Genomic DNA, 17,717 nt, shown 5'->3' on the forward strand with positions numbered 1-17,717 from the left:
CTCGAATGGTTCACTGAGGTATGCACGAAAACTAGGCCTTTAACAAGTCACAAAGGGGAGCACGTTGGCCCGATGAGGACAAAGGGCTTCTGATGTAGAAGGGGTAAAAAATAAGAATTGAAAATGAATTTAGCAAGATGTCGTATGGTAGTAAAAGTGCTGGGTTGAAGAAGTTTACACTTTCAGACGTACCTTTATTGCAATATTCTGTGTATCCTTGTAGAAGAATGCGGTCCGACCTCTGTTCAGGTCTGGGGTCCGCTGTCCACCAGTCGCGGGTCGTGGGTAGGCCTAATTTTGGAGGCTGGCAATTTGACCTCTGTCCGAGATCACGTCTCGCAGCCGACTGAGAGCGATACTGCTTGGTTTGCGAATCACGGGGGCTTCCAAAAACCGCCTCGAGCATTGCCTGAAAGGTGGTAAACACAACGCCAGCAAAATTGGGAAGGCGGAAAATAGGTCTTATTGTAGAAGTCCCTAAAATCCATTCTCGAAGCCTAGCTACTCTTGTGACCTGCCTCTCTTACCCTAAGCTTCCGTCAGACCGGAAATATCAGTCCTACGGCATACCCACTCTCCCAACAACAGTCGCTTCAGAAGGCATGGCTGCGACTTTTATAATTAAATATAACTAAAACTCTGCTGGAAGGCGAGGCGTTCTATAGACGTAGCAAATTATACATATATACTATATATATACACATATGAATAACTTGATCACGAAGTATATAAAACGTGATGCTATGTGATAAATAAAGGTGTTTTTTTTGCCACGAAGGAAAAAAAATGAAAAAACGAGGTAGCCGAGTACTTTCGGTCCTATTTGGACCCTTTTGCCTCAGTAAAGGGTCGAATAGGACCGAAAGTACTCGGCTAACTCGTTTTTTCATTTTTTTCCTTCGTGGCAAAAAACCTTTATTTATATACATATATATACACACACACATTATATATATATATATATATATATATATATATATATGATATATATATATATATATATATAAATATGTATACATATATATATATATGTTGTAGGCATCGTAACCTTGGAACGTTGTAAGCCGAACCCATCGTAACCCCGGGGACTGCCTGTATATGTATATATATATATATATATATATATATTATATATATATATATATATATATATATATATTATATTATATATATTATATATATATATATGATATTTTTTATTTTTTACACAACCCTGAAGATAAACGCAATACATGTGTGCTCATGAGTGCACTAAATCATTTGCTGTTGTCGGAGAACTTCCTACAGCTTTTTCTTTTGTGTTGTTATGCTTATGATTTTTTTATTTACATTTTATGCTATTTTCATTTTTTCACAGCCCAAACGATAATAATAATTATGTGCATAGTGTGCATACGTATGCACATAAGTACAGCCAACAGTAGTAAAGTTAGGTTTGTGCAGTGACCTGAGAAATTAGAAATTGCACCAGCCATAATGAGAGCTGGATTAGTGATGGAACCGGATAACAACAGCTGTTTTGCTTGTATTTCAACCATCATACATTGGTGAACAATTATACCATCATTCATGTTACAAATGACGTTAAGGAGAATAGGACATATTTTTTGCATAACCTTATTTGCTATAGAGAAAAGATCGGCAAAGAACACACTGCTAAATTTAAGCTGCAAGTTGTAGCTGAGGAAAAAAAAATGTTCAAGCTGATAATGACTATAGATTATTGTGCATCGGTAACATGGGTTAAACTTCCGTAAACTTCAATATGCCATCAAATCCGCCCGTAAATAAAATTGGAGAATCAAAACTACTGGTCATGAAAGAACACATTTTACCATTGTTTTCATGCTGATAAAAGATGAATATGTAAGGCCCATATTAGATGAAATCAAGTGAAAATAGCAAATGGAATCTGATGATTTTTTTTACACAAAACATGCCCCAACACCTTCTATTAATGAAAAAAGTAACTAAATTTAGTTCACAAGAAGATGCATTTTTATCATATTTCAGCTTGAAAACACTTGTTATAATGGAGAATAACCTTGTTCCATATAAATAAAGTATCTAGAGATTCATTTACACTAACTAGAAGCAAGAAAATCCCTCTGAGTTAAATACAGTTAAATAAACTTACCGCGTAATCGCCTTCAGCAGATTTCCATTGATTGTTATGTTCGTATTTTATAATACAGAGTAATATAGGAATACATGCAATGAAGGAGAGCATAACATTTTTTGTTTGTATTTTATAATATGATATTAATATGTGAATATTACAGTATTAATTTTATATCTTGTGTATGATGCGACCCCCCTTAAAATTAGGTCTTCAAAAGTCGTATGATACGCGAGTATATTCGGTAACCTCATTAAAACTCAAATTTGATACTTTATCATCCCCCTCCTCTTCAAATTTTTAGTTAAATGCAGCCATCAACAGCCTTCAAGCATGCCAACGATAGAGTAGGATGGACCGAATCTAAGTGATCATCCTCTTAAAGTACATGTCTGATTCTTGTTTGTGTTATTCAGTTTTTTTTCTGAAGTATCAAAGTTAATCTGTATTGAACCTTCAGAACTACTGTACCATATATGTATGTATGTATTGTATAGAGCATACTGTATAGTGTAGGCTAGGCTACCATATATGTATAGGCAGTCTCCGAGTTACGACGGGGGTTCCGTTCTTGAGACGCATTTAAGCCGAAATCGTCGTAAGCCAGAACATTGTCAAAATCTCAAGAAAACCTTACTTTTAATGCTTTTGGGTGCATTAAAAACTATGTAAACTGCATTCTTATTGCATTTTTCATTAAGAAAACTTCAAATATGATTATTTTGCATTTTTGGAGTCACATTTCTTCTGCCTGATGATAGTTGTAAGTGCCGTAACCCTGGAACACGCATCGTAAACCTGGAAATAATTTCTGATAAATTTAATTGAAAAGCATTGTAACCTCGGAACGTTGTAAGCCGAACCCGTCGTAAGCCGGGGACTTTCTGTATATTTAGTGTTACTGAATACCCTAGTGTAGGCTAGGCTAAATTTGAGATAGAATTTTTTCAATAAACAGTTTGGTTTTTGGAACCTAACCACATTGTAAGTAAGACAATATAAATGTTATCTTGATAATTGTAGGTAAACAGCAAAATCAGCTGATGTAAAACAGTGGATATTACAGACTCTTAGATGTTGGTCTTTAAAATGTACCTGAAATCAATCATGGAAGTACAGTATAACACTTCTAAAAGCATTGTCTTCTCCACAGGTAGCTGCACATACATAGATATTTTCAGTAGGAATAGAAGGATGGGGTTTTGAGGGTCATCAGCATATTGGTTGTTTCGTAAACATAACATTATTGCCATACAAGGAGACTGTTATATCATTAACTTTTCTTTTATTCTTTGCTTTTCCTAAGTTCCATAAGAATCTTCATTGGGAAAAGGGTGGCTCTTGTTAGCTCATTGTTTAGCCTAATTAACCTAATTTCTGTTATTTAGGGATTTATCGCTTCCTTCAAGATCAGTAAAAGTGTTCCACATGAAATGTTTGTGATTTTCTGAGACTCCATAAATTTCACAGATACATTTTCAAATTGGTATTCTGAGAGTTCTAACTTGCAACTTAAAATACTTTCCTCTTTCAGTGAATTATACAAAGCTACTGTATATATTGATGAACCCTGCTGGATCCTTTTTCTTGAGGCTGCTTGAGATAAAAAATAATCAGCAAACACTGTATCTTTATGATTCTTCACTGCAACCAAAAAATTCACAAAGTAGTGTTAGATATCTGAGATTTATTATAGCATTTGATGTTTACATGCTTTTTCCTCAATCCCAGCAATGGGCTATATAGCTGAAATTTCATATGTTTATTCGTTCTTTCCTTCAGGTTATACGCCCTGTTTACCATACATACATGGAAAAGCATTTGAAGGTTGCAGCCGAACAAGCGGCACAGCAAGCAATATCCAGTACACTTGCTAATGGGAAGATCAAGGCATCGTGATCCCACCTTGGTGTTTACTGCTGCTGTTAGGGAATAAACTTGTTATTATATGTAAAAAGTTTTGTTTTCCAATAAAATTTTCATTTTATATGGAAGGATGTTGAGTTTTTCAAAGTCTTGATATTGAAATATTTTGTGACAGGTAGTTGAAAATCGTTTTTGATATTAGAATTGTCAGCTTTTTATGTTAACCATGAGTCTGTTGGTGTTTTATTTGTGTTACTTTTGCAAGATTTTGTTCCCTCCATACATTACGTAGAAGCCTTTTTCATACATTTTAGCTGTGATACATTTGCTGTATAAAGTAAACATTTTTACTCTGAAATTTTGTATCTTTCTAAAGGAAATTGAAAGTAAGTTATTGTTTCTCCAATAAGTTATTTGTAATAAAGCGCTTGCAGATGTATGGAAAGGTAGAAGAGATGTGAGTATTAAAATGGTGAGAGGATTGAACAAAATCTTGGGTGAATGATCTGTAGGTTAGACTTTCATATTGAACTTTGTATTATTTTATCTCGTATGCCATCCTTATATTGAATGTTTTTACTAGTTTGTATAAAAAATATTATTTGTTAGGTATCATGTATTGGACTAATATATCAGTCTTGTTTTTGAAGTGCCAAATATATTGCTTATAGTTCAAAGGTTTATTTTTGGTGGGTTGGCTGTATTTACAGTTTGGTGTAGAAATTTCTTGCCAGCTTTATTAATTTATTGGTAGCAAGTCTTTATATGATAGCTTATTAGTCTTCTGACAGTATACATGGAAGGAATGAACTAAAGTTTTAGCAGTGGTTTACAGGTGAATATGCCACTTGACTCACGATAATACAACTGCTTTCAAGTTTGGTAAATACAACAGAAGAATGTCCTTGGTGTAGAAGACGGTTATATTTTCACATTTTAAGATGTCACATAAACAAAAAATTTTTTGGCACGAACTTTCTTTCTCATCTAGTGAATAAATTTTAAATTAACTTAATTTTATTTACAGTGCCTCATTTAGAAATATTTTTTTAAACTGTTGAATTGTAGATTTATCTGTGGAAAACTAAATCTTTTTTTTTATTTTAAGGAAGCGCAGTAAAAAAAAATTTGGGAATTTGTCATTGCAACATTTTTCTCTAAAGTTGGATCGGTCATTGTTATTAAAACATTTATAAAATTAAACGATTGAATATTCTGCACACATAGAGTCCAGCAGTTTCTTACTTTGAATGGAGTGATTAGGTAGTTATATGTAATAAATTTTATTTTACTGAATGAACACTTGTTTAGTTCCCAAATGTGTTCAAGATGCCAATAGGTGAAAGAATACTATATGTTCTATGTTAGCCCTGTGTATCAAGTTCTTTTGTTTTGAAAATGCAAACATTTTGATGTATGAAGTGTTAGTTTTGAACTTCTGGCAATTGATTTAGCGCAACAGCGAGAACTTGTCATGACTTGTATCCATGGAAGTAGGAATAAATGCATGATTGACACTGATCTAGTATGTTGGGAACAAGACAGAAAATTGCAAATTGGGAACTTACAGATTCTTGTTACCTAAGCTCAATTGAGTTCCTGATAATTTATAGCTCATAATAAATGAAAAGTGGCAATGAAGTGATATTTATCTTGAACAAAACTGAAGTTGTTTTGACAATATCTTTGAAGTGACCAAATATCCATTCATCATTTTGAAGAAAACAAAAGGGGCTTGGTAGGAGTTAGATTGATAATTGAGTCAATGATAATGCTCCTATGAATCTCAGTGGCGATATTATCTTGATATAGATTTCTGAAGAAATTATAAGGCATTTTATAGCTCTGAGGCAAAATGGGTCAAATCCTATTATTTTCTTTTCCAAAATATCATACTGTACATGAGTGAGAATGTCAACTTGCTGTAATCTTGAGATTGGTCATAATGTGGGGTGATCATGATTTGCCACAATGGTAGGTTTTGCATGAAGAAAAGATTGAAATTCATTAAATTATTTGTTTTTCAGTTTAAACAAACTGTTTTTATGTATTTGAAAGTTCAGACAAAAATTGTTTGTTTCAGTTCAAAAGAACTGTTACAGAATATAGGAATTTTAATCTGTTCTTGGAACCCCTTGTTGTTTTTTCTTTTTTCATCAGTGTTACCATGAAAAACAGTTGCTCATTCCTTGCAGGTTTTCTCTCTATTTTATTTTTTTTAATAGTACAGTTAATTAATTGGTAACATACTGGAAGAATGATTTGGTTGTTTGTAATAAGGTTGTTTGAGGATAAGCTTTTGTATTTTAGTGTCTTTCAATACGGGTTTGGTGATATTGAATGATTAGAGGAAAATTACATGAGACTAAGCGTCAGGAGTTGGCTAAAGATAGAACTGAGGTTGTTGGAAATATTTTCTCCATGTTAATGAATTTGACTTTAGAAGTGGGGAAAATTTATTCATTCCAGTAACCATTCAGGTATGTACAGGAAAAATCTTTGTTAGATGAAGTGTGAGTATTTACTTCAGGAAGTTTGTATATGAAGTGGTTTAAATATAATTTGCTTGCTTTAAAGTCTTTTTTTTTTTTTAAGTCTGGATTGCTAGTTTATGGTATTATGCATCATTTTGTGTGGCATAGTCATTATTTATTCATGTTTAACAGACTTGCAGTGATTCAGTATTTATATGGGATTTTTTATGATTTAGTTGGAATTCCATATAGTGTGTGCTGTTGTAGATATTCTAACATTGTACATAGTTGTCATTACTGAAGTTCACAACTGTCACAAAAGAAACAATTCTTTACATTTACCTTTGCTAAAATAAAGGTTATGAAGAATATTGTTTTTAATGTGCCCACAATAGCTCTGTTTTTAAGTCTAAAAGTAAAGTACTACTCTCATCTGCAAAAAGTAGAGTACCTTTTAAGTATGGTACTCTCAGATGCAAAAATAATCATAATTTTTAAAGTATATTTTCGTAACTGTACAAACCTGAGGTCCTTTACATTAGGAATTACTTTCGGCGAAGCTGGAAAACGGCCGTTAAACCCTTGAACAAGGTGGTTAGGCAGTAACTACCATTTGCTAGGTGGGAATACCCATCTGCCCAGATGTAAACATTCCAGTTTGCCTTTTGGTCCAGGTTTCAGATTGAGGATTGGTATGGGGCAGGCATAAATGTAATGTAAAGGACCTCAGGTTTGTATAGTTAGGAAAAATACAATTTACATTTAAAAAATGTGATTTATTCCTTCATAATTACATAAACCATTGGTCATTTACATAAGGAAGTCTCACTAGTTGGAGGGAGGAATCTGAGTGAGTCCCTTTGAACTGACTGGAGTTTCTGCCACACCTGGGGTCTCCTGTTAAAAGAGCAAGGAGTACTGTGCCTCAGACATATTAATTAGAGTATAGGAACTGTGAGATCAGATATCAGACTTCTGGACCTTTCGAATGAGTGAGGAATCATAACTTATGAAAAAAGGCTGGAAGAATCTTAAGAGTCTGAGGCAGTAAGGCGAAGACCCAAAAAGGGTTTGTCTTATTGCCAGTCTTTCCTTCCTCCCCTTGCTAGAGGAAAGAGCGGTATTAATTCTATGATTCTAGAAAGAAAAATAGAACGGGTGCTAGAAATATAAACTTACCACATCACACGCCAGTTCCAGCAAGTGTAGGTTCAAGTCCTATTTTCCACCCAAAGGAAGAGAAGTAGGAGGAGGAGAGGCCAGTCTCACTCGTAGTCTGTCTTCCAGAACCACACCTTAGGCGAGATGCTACCTGTCCTGTTAAAGGAGCTGGGTAAGAAAACACAACTTGTTGAGCTGCCATCACAGGTCTAAAGAAAAAATGTTCAGGGTGAACAATGTTCTTTGAACACCTTGCATTAGACAAACATGGAGAGAAGATGAAAATGTCGAGGTTGTCCCATAAAGTCATCATGCATCATTGGAATGCCTCGTAGGTCAGGTATGATGGAGCAGAAGACCTACAGACACCTGTTGTACTGGGCAGTAAACAGAAAGATGATGGGGAATCTTCAAGACAAGCATTCTCTCCATGAAAGATTGAGTGAAGGAAGCACTTAGCCCCAATCACTCAAATCCAGAGGCTGAGCTTGCATGCCAATACATTCCATCCAGAAATGTATAATATGATTGTACTTGGGGGTGCACAACTGTGGATGAGAAAGTGAAACTGATCTGACAATAGCCTTGACAAGGGGGCAATCATATACAAAAAAGGGATTTTGACGTAAGGAAAAATCTATTTCTGGGCGATTGGCTCGTGTCGCCAGCGAAATATCCTTTAATCTATTATTTCTAGGGTAAATGTACTAACACATACCAGAGAATAAATAAAATAAGAAAGGTCAGTATAACTGACTCGCTCACCCTCCAGGAGGTGTCGGTATGAACACTAGGCGAGTGAGACCACTACCACGAGCCAAATGCCAATAGAAATCTCCCACTACAAAATCCCTCCAAGAGGGGAGCCGACCCACAGAGTGAGCAGCTCGTACTACTACTACTCCATCCCATGCTGCCGACTGCTGCGCCTCTGGTGGCCATCCTGAAGTTAGCAGACAATCTTGGGCGAAGGGATGGGTAGGGTGGGATTTCGCTGGCAACACGAGCCAATCGCCCAGAAATAGATTTTTCCTTACGTCAAAATCCCTTTTCTGGGCTCAGCTCGTGTCGCTGCGCGAAATCGTACCAGAGAAATAGCACAAGATTGTAAACAAAAGTAATAAAATGAGAATAAAAATAAAATAAATCAGAATAGGTCTCAAATAAAAGATAAAATATATATGAATAGACTATAATTGCTAAAAGATACATATACACAGGGGCTATAAAATAGAAATATGCTTAAATTACCCTAAATCTAATCATGTTTGTTAACATAAGGTAATTACATATGTACAGTAAAATTATTTTACATGTATCAATGTTATCTGTGTAACAGCATATCAAAAGTTATAATAGCAATAATAAAAACAATCAACAATAATAATATATAAAGGAATGTATATGACTTAATATACAAAACCCGTAATCATTATTAATATGATGTATCCCCTAGCATAAAATAAGGGGGAAACATCCATGAGATCAATGTTTTATAATCATTTGTGAGTGTCCCTAACCAGACAATAAGGGGCCACCCACTTACACTATCACAAAGCAGCTAAGACACAAGGTGAATGCAAATGAACCAGGTAGGAATAGACGAACTTTTGGGGTTGAGGCAGTAGAAAGGAGGACTGAATCTTCTACTTACAAACTAGCTAGAGTCAGGGGGAAACTATGTTACCCGCTGCTACTGCTGGGAATTTCAGAGCTTCCAAGGACTTAAGGTAGTGACGTTTGAACACTGTCGGCGATTTCCATCCAGTATACTTTTTCAACTCATCGAAGTTCATATGTTGAAATATTAATTGAGGTGGCTACTGCCCTGACATCATGTGCTTTCGGGAAAGAGTCAGGATTGGCTTGCTTAATAAAGTACAGGATTTGTTGCCTGATGCCTTTAATGGATAAAGTTCCACCTTTTTCCCTCCTAAAGAGGGGACCCGCGACGAAGATGAGGAGGTCCTAGACAGAAAGGCTCGTAAGGTTGTAACTGGGCAAAGAGATACATCTTGTGGAAGGGGTAGGACCTTCCAAGGTTCCCACCTCATCAAAGGATCTTCATTCTTTGCTAAAAAAGCTACGTTCCGGAGAAAGTAGGACTTCTCCTGTGGGAAGGAACTGAATATGATCCGGGTCTCTGGATAGAGCCGACAGTTCTGAAATTCTTGCTCCTGAAGCTAAGCTTAATAAGAATAGGGTTTTTCTTCTTAAGAGCATTATAAATGAGCATGTCATTATCGGTTTCGGAAGCCAGTTTTAGGACATCGTTTAAGAACCATGAAACTGACGTAGGCCTTACAGAAGGCCTAGCCTAGCACATGCCTTAGGAATAGACGAGAAGTAGAATCCGTCAAGTCTATGTTAAATCCAAATTGAAATATCTTTTTCAAAGCTGACTTGTTTGTCGTAATCGTGCTAGCTGCTAAACCTTTTTCAAATAAGATCTGAAAAAGGATATAGCTGAATTAACTGTCATGATTCTAATATCCGAATCTCTCAGGAAGGTTGCTAACTTTTGACAGCAGCATCATACTGCCTCAAAGTCGAATCCCTTTTATCGGATTCCAAGAATAGAATATTCTGAGGGTCAATATTCGCATCTCTTTTTGCCGCAAACTTCATGAAATCCATAAAGTTAGGGTTTTTGAGAATCCCTGAGGAAGCGAACACAGTCTTCATTTGCACTGACTGGGAGAGCTTGGGACTGGGGATCTGAAGAGGACGAAGGCCAGCTCCAAAATTAGAGGATACCAGTTGCTCTTCGGCCAGTCTGGGGCTACTAGAGCCACTTGACCCTTGAATGGTCCTGAGTTTGTTCAATACTTTCATGAGGAGATTCACTGGAGGGAAGACGTAAATCTTCTCCAGTTGTTCCAGTCTAGAGCCAGGGCGTCCGTGGCATAGGCCAGAGGGTCCAGGTTGGGGGCTACATAACACGGTAGTTTGTGGTTCGCTTGTGATGCGAAGAGGTCCACCTGTAGCCCTGGGACTCTTTGAAGGATCCATTGGACGAACTGTTGTCCAGTGACCATTCCGACTCTAGGGGTACTGATCGGGATAGGGCGTCTGCTATGACGTTTTCTTACTCCAGCTATGTGAGTGGAGGAAAGATGCCAACTGAACTTGTCTGCCAGGGAGAAGATGGCTATCATGACGTGATTTAGATGACGTGACTTGGAGCCTCCTCTGTTTATACAATGTACTACCACTGCACTGTCCAAGACTAGCTTTTATGTGGGAGTACTTGGGTGGGCGTAACCTTTTTAGAGTCAAGAACACTGCCATTGCCTCCAGTACGTTTATATGGAACTGACGGAACTGAGGTGACCAAGTCCCTTGAACCTTTTTGACCTGGAAATACCCTCCCCAGCCGTCTTAAGGACGCGTCTGTGTGGATGGTGACCCCTGGTGGAGGAACTGAAGGGGTACTGACATTGATAAATTCTTGACTCTCGCCCATGGCCGAAGTCGATTCTTTAGAATCAGAGGCACTGAGATAGTTTGTCCCTGGACCTGACGTTTTGCTCGCGAGCGCCAGATTCTGGTTAGGTCTTTCAGTTTGGCTTTCATTAAGACGTTTTGTCACTGATGCAAAACTGGAGAGAACCCAGATCCTTTCCTGGGCTCTCCTTGACGCTAGTTTGTGACTTAGAAATTGCTTGACTGACTTTGCTATTTCTTTCCTTTGGTTGATGGAATCGACAGGAGTGTGGGATGCTAGATTCCATTGAATGCCCAGCCACTGAAAGTTTGACTCTGGAGTGAGTCTTGATTTGGTCCTGTTTATTTTGAAGCCTAGATATTCCAGGAACTGAATCACTTTCAGAGTAGCTCTGTTGCATTCTCGACTGTTGGGGCCCAGATCAACCAATCGTCGAGATACGCTACTACCATGATCCCTTGCGATCTGAGTTGTTGCACTACCACTTCCGCTAGCTTCGTGAACACTCTGGGTGCCACGTTGAGTCGAATGGAAACTACCTTGAAGGAGAATGTCTGGTCTCCTATCTTGAAACCCAGATACGGACGGAAGTGTCTTGCAATAGGGATATGATAGTAAGCGTCGTAAGATCGATAGAGGTGGTGACGGCCCCACGGGGGAAGTAGGGTCCGCACCTGTGAGATCGTGAGCATCTTGAACTTGTCGCAGCGGATGGCTAAGTTTAAGCGGGACAAGTCTAAGATTACCCTTCTTTTTTTGTGAGCCTTTCTTTTGGCACGCTGAACAAGCGACCTTGAAATTTTAATCTCTTGACTCTCGCTATGGCTCCTTTTTGGAAGGAGATCGTCTGCGTACTCTGTCAATTCCTTGGAAGGAAGTTGACGGAAAGGTCTGGATGGAGGTGGGTTCGTCAACCAGCTCCAACCCAGACCTTTTGACACTATGCTCTGAGCCCATTGGCTGAAGTTCCACCCGTGGCGAAAGTGAAACAGCCTCCCTCCTACCTGAAGTTCTTCATTGTTCTGGTTAACCGCCTCGGCCTCCTCTGAAGTGCTTTTCCCCTGTTAAAGGAGCCTCCCGATCCTCTCCCCACAGAAAGGAACGCTTACCTCTACCTCCCATTACCCGAGCGTCATACTTACTGAGAAGCTTGACTCTCGAAGGCTTGATTGTAAGCTGGAGAGATGGCGTAAGAGGTGGAGGGCTGAGGCTGAGGGGATATCACATAAATTGGCTGTGATTGACCTTTAGAAGTGGAGGGTTGGGCTGTCTGCACTAACGGTACTGTTGGAACTTGTTGAGGAAAGCGTAGTTGCTTCTTCTGGTAAGGTTGGAAACGCCTGGGTTTCTTTTGTCCCTTACCTTTAGGAGTCAGGTCTTGCCTCCTCTTAGCCGAAAGGCCCCAACGATCCTTAAGGCTCTGGTTTAACCTGGTAGCCTCCGACTGGACCTCCTTAACCATAGCTTCTGGGAAGAGATCTGCTCCCCAGATGCTAGACGAGAGTAACCTATTCGGTTCATGCCGAATGGTTGCCTCTTGTAGGACATGCTTCCTACAATTCGTCCGAGCAGTGGCAAACTCAAACATATCTGACTGTACCGTTTGAGTCAGGGCTTTGGTCATGAGCTTAAAAATCGGTTCTGATCCATAAAGCCATGGTAGCTACCTCAGACATAGCCATAGAATTGATGGATCTGGCTAGATTGCGATTTTGCATCAAACTCAGCCTGAATAAGGCTATCTGGAGCCTGGGTAGCTTTTACCACAAAAATGCTCCATAGCACAGTCCGGTGTTTTGAGTTTGCCAGCTGAGAATGTATTCGGCAAGTCTTCCCACAATTCTCCAACTGAGGGGTAGCAACGGAGAAGTGGGATCCGCTTCCTTCAACTGCGGTATAGGTTCCCCCTTCTGGGCCGCTGGGATGGTCGACCTCGCGATCGGTTGGTTAGGAACGGGGAGCGGGGTACTCTCATCCATTGTGAAAATGGTAAAGGGACTCTTAAATGGTTGTATCTTGGTGTTTTAGAAACAATCCATGTCCTCTAAAACCACCTGAGCCATTCTCTCTGAGCCTTGTCTCGTGAGTAGAGGAACTGTCTCCTTAGGTACCTTATCGTCCCGCACCATAGCCGACGGCGTAAGCCTTGCGTAGACCTATGAACGGAGGCTGGAGGTCTTGCGGGAAGAACTCGAAGTCCTCTATTCTTCGAGTCCAAATTCCGGTATAGAGATGAGACCGTCCTGGAAGGGGGCGTATGACGCTACTCTCCACGGATTGTTCATAGAGAACTGAGGTAGTGAGTCATACGGAGGAAGTTGGGATCCACTCGTGTTGGACAGTGGAGGAGAGGCTAGAGAGCTTCTCTCAGCCCAGCTATAATGGAGTCCTGGGAAGTAATCCTCCGACAGACGAGAGATCATTTGCTCCATGCTACTCTTTAAGGACCCAACCAGGTCACCCACCTGTTGCAACAGGCCAGCATTGGAGTCCAAAGCCGGAGCTGCTGCGAGGTGGGAGGGGAGGCTCTGAATCGGAACCAAAGGTAGCGGAACTGGTGATTCTGCCGGAGTGCGAGATCTCTCTCTGGAGGATTTACTCCTCGAGGACTTAGAGCCGGAGCTAGAAGCTTTAGACCTGGATGCTCCGGGATTCCCAGCCGGAGACTTACGGGAGGAGGATGAAGCCGAAGTCGTCTTCTTAGACGACGACGACGTCTTAGTCAAAGTCATCACCTTAGACTTGACCTTAGGTCTAACCGAAGCACCCGGAGGAGAATATTTTTCGTCACCCGTAAAGCCTTGGAAGGATGGAGAGGTTGCAGGAGTAGAAGAAACAGTTACGCCAAGGGTGACCTTGGGTGTCCACCGTACCTACCTCGACAACAGGTCGTCTATACCTACCATAGTTCAACATTAATATCTAGGGTCGCGACATCCGTAGAGATATCCTGGTCCTGATCAGTTAATGAGGTGGCCAGCTGTTGTTGGATGAAGGCGATAGTCGGATCCGCTTCTACCGGGTCGACGTATCCTGTCGCCTTGCCTCCGGGGAAGATTAGTAATGCCAACCGCTTCTCTAGGATGTAGGGCTGTCCCTTGGCGGCGTTTTTCCCAAAACCGCCGCCACCCAGGCCCGCAGGGTAGCCAGCGTGCGGTATCTCTTACCGCCGGAGCCTGGAAGAGAGGGCGTAGTTTAGATTTAAGAATCACTTAAAACTAAAACTTAAAGTATAACTTAAATTAATTGCCTTAAGTTAATATGATGAAAACTTAAGCGCTAAAAAGAAGCGGAGCAGCTACTGGAGATGTAAAACTTACCCCTTCCAAAAGCTGGCTCACCAGATCGTAACATATGGTACACGTCTCATGGTACCAGACCTGGATGTCCCCGAGCGGAGTCGCGCATGGAGCATGGGACCCGGCAACTTCGTGTCCACAAGGGTCCTGAAGTGTGGCGGAACATCCGGATGCTCACAGTTGGTGGCCTGTAAGTGGGAGACACATGAGTAATCTTAAAAAACATCACTTACGGTTCTAAAGGACAGAAGAGCTCCGATTGCATGCCGGAGCTCGGAAAAAATTTGGGCATAACCCCTCCCTGCATCGCCTGAATAGGCTATAATCCCGGAGAGATCCGGTAAGATATGTAAGGGAGGGGGATGGTTTAAGGTTCTTAAGATAAACTTAAAGATAACTTAAACCTAACACACAAGCAACCCGGACAAGTCCAGTCTGCGTAGCGGAGTGTAGTAACTCAGCAAAACGGTAAGGTTAGTAGAGACCCACTGTATGCTCCGGTCCACCCTACTGGGTGGACTAACAACTTTCCGCTGGATACCAGGACTCCGATCAGGAAGGAGCCCTAGTAAGATGGAAAGAGCGAGAAGACATACAGGCTCAAGCTAGCCCGGAGCGACAAGGTAGCGCGGAGGGTGGGCAAGGCCAGTACCCCCACTCGTACCAAACCGGCCGGACGAGAAGCCGGAGAGGTCGAGACCAGTCTGGGTCTGTCCCGACTCCCTAGCCCCTCCGCCTGAGGGAGAGAGGGAGGCAGGCTCGGGTATGAGGAGCGAGCATGGGCAGACCGACCCGCCCCCACGCCCGACTCTATGGAAGAGCGGGAGGGGGGGGACAAGAATGACTGGACAGGCGTCTGGCTGGCCCGTGATCACGAAGTGACCACTAGGCGGTAAGACCAAAACGACAACTAAGCCTAGGACAACCACTGATCAGGGAAATGCTATCGGGAAGCATACTGAACTGAAAAGCGGAGGCAAATAAGCCCACTGGGCCGAACCAACTGATCAGAGAGTGCTATAGGGAAGCAACCGAACTGATGAGCGGTAGTATAGGCTCAAAGAGCCAGGACCTAGGCTAAGCCAGACGCCTAACTAACCTAACAATAATAAAATACACAGTTATATAAATAAATAAATGAAAGAAAGAAAACAATATAGCAGGAGAAAAAATCCAGGAGTGTACGACTAACCGAAGGCAAGTCTACCACTCAAAGCTAGTCAGAGGCCGATACTAAGAACCTGGACTAGGGTCTGGATAGAAAGAAGCCTACGTAAGGTAAATACATGCATGCATGACAAACCTGAGTAGGACCGTACCCTAAGTAAAGCGGATAATCATAAAGAGCGAAGATAAATAAGGGGATGTTCTAGGTATGGGAGACCAAGAACGAACCCATCACGAGGCAGAACCATGCTGCCATGCTTCCGACCCCGAGATCGTATTTATACCTAAAAAGCGGCAAATACTGTCTCAGGGCCGGAAAAAACCAACTAACCGTAAATACTGAGTACTTAACTTAGCTGCTGCGATAGCTGCACGCTCCATAATAGAAAATCCAATGAAAGGGCACAAAAAACACAGAGAGGAAAAATATCACAACCGACTCGTGTGTGCTAACTTGAAAGGATGGCCACCAGAGGCGCAGCAGTCGGCAGCATGGGATGGAGTAGTAGTAGTACGAGCTGCTCACTCTGTGGGTCGGCTCCCCTCTTGGAGGGATTTTGTAGTGGGAGATTTCTATTGGCATTTGGCTCGTGGTAGTGGTCTCACTCGCCTAGTGTTCATACCGACACCCTCCTGGAGGGTGAGCGAGTCAGTTATACTGACCTTTTTCTTTATTTTATTTATTCTCTGGTATGTGTTAGTACATTTATCCTAGAAATAATAGATTAAAGGATATTTCGCGCAGCGACACGAGCTGAGCCCAGAAATACAGGTGAGGGTCTACTGCAGATTGGGTAATAGTTAGGTAAACACTAAGGGTTTAGCTTTATTATTATATTTATTTATACTCTTAGTCACATCAGAAAAAAAAGCATTACACCATATGAGTTTGAAAGGGATGTAAGTACCCTTAACACAGATTACAAATAATTGAGTTACATATTGAAGTGAATAAACAGGGACCAGAGGTTTCTGGCCACATGGAGCAAAGAAAGTAATGGGGAAAATTTTCCCTGGAGCACGAGGTGAGAATCCAAAGTCCACAGCTGCTCTACTGCAAGTCTGCAACAAAAGTGATGAGGAGTTGAACAGATAGCATAAGACATGGTCGAAGATTGAGAGCGATGTACGGTGGGTGCCTGAAAACTCTATCTCACAAAGAAATGAAGTAGTACATTACTTATCACTGAGAAACAATCTTGCTGCATGGCCCACAACAATACGCAATTACAGCACAATACAGGAATCGCTCAAGAAGTGGGAAAAGAAAATAAGTAGAAGACGTGAGACGGGAATGACTGCTATTAACATTGAAATTTGCACATTACCTTCTGTAGGAGTCTTCCTCAGGGGTGCTGGTAAGGGAGGGATATGTTTATGCACGACAAAGGTCACATTGGCCAGCAAACAGCCACCTTCTCAAGAGGGAAGTAGCTCATAGGAGTGTGAGAAATGTTCTAAACCGTCCATCTGGTGCTCTTGGCTTTTATGTCCAAGATGGTTTGCCAGCATCCTGGTAGATGGGGTTACCTGTCCTCTGGCGCATCTTCGCCACAAGGTTGTCCAATGTTACCATGCGGTCTGGTCTTTTAAATATGGTGGCTAGTCCCCCTCAACTGTTGGCGTAACATGCCCTATGGAGGAGTTGTGGTAGTTCCATTTGACTATGTCCTTGAGAGAGAGAGTGAGTGAGTGAGTTTTGTGGTTTGTATTGCTGTTGAGATCGTGTAGTATGTATTTGTGTTTTGGTTTTCTGTAAGAGAGAGAGAGAGAGAGAGAGAGAGGACGTAATTGGTAGATGGATGGTTAGTGATTGAATTGGCTGTTGAATTCTGGGTGTGCTGCTGGTGCGGTTGGAGTTAGAGTTATGATCAGAGTTTTGAGTCAGTCTTTAGTCAGAGCGTGTGATGGTCAGTAGTGTCAGCAGCGGTCTGTGAAGAGTACTGAAGGCATTGGTGGTCAGTCAAGTTGTGTTATTGATTTGTTGTTTAGGTTGTTGTTAAGTTGATATTGTTTGATTTAGAGTTGTTGTGCCTGTGTTGTTTAGGTTTGCTGTGCTTGTGAGTTTCTGTTGAGTTATATGTGAGTTGTTGTAGTTGAGGGTTGTTGTTGGTGAGCTGTTGTGATTTCTTGATGTTGTTAGTGGGTGTGTGTGTTGCCTTTTTTTTGTTGTTTTTGTGTTA

General features: G+C 40.9%; 2 protein-coding genes across 7 annotated transcripts in view; both read left to right on the forward strand.

Annotated features, from left to right (window-relative positions):
• Positions 1 to 4,036, forward strand: part of LOC135217291 (atlastin-like) — a 473,758-nt gene extending 469,722 nt beyond the window's left edge. Inside the window, exon 11 of the mRNA XM_064253157.1 lies at positions 3,902 to 4,036. Within this exon, the coding sequence (XP_064109227.1) occupies positions 3,902 to 4,018 (117 nt within the window). The 3' untranslated portion in view covers positions 4,019 to 4,036. The remainder of the gene's footprint in view (positions 1 to 3,901) is intronic.
• LOC135217263 (tRNA pseudouridine synthase Pus10-like) overlaps positions 1 to 17,717 on the forward strand; it is a 357,385-nt gene that overhangs the window by 1,722 nt on the left and 337,946 nt on the right. The gene's annotated exons all lie outside the window — the stretch shown is intronic.

Source organism: Macrobrachium nipponense, chromosome 19, assembly GCF_015104395.2.
Source record: "Macrobrachium nipponense isolate FS-2020 chromosome 19, ASM1510439v2, whole genome shotgun sequence".
Lineage (NCBI taxonomy): Eukaryota > Metazoa > Arthropoda > Malacostraca > Decapoda > Palaemonidae > Macrobrachium > Macrobrachium nipponense.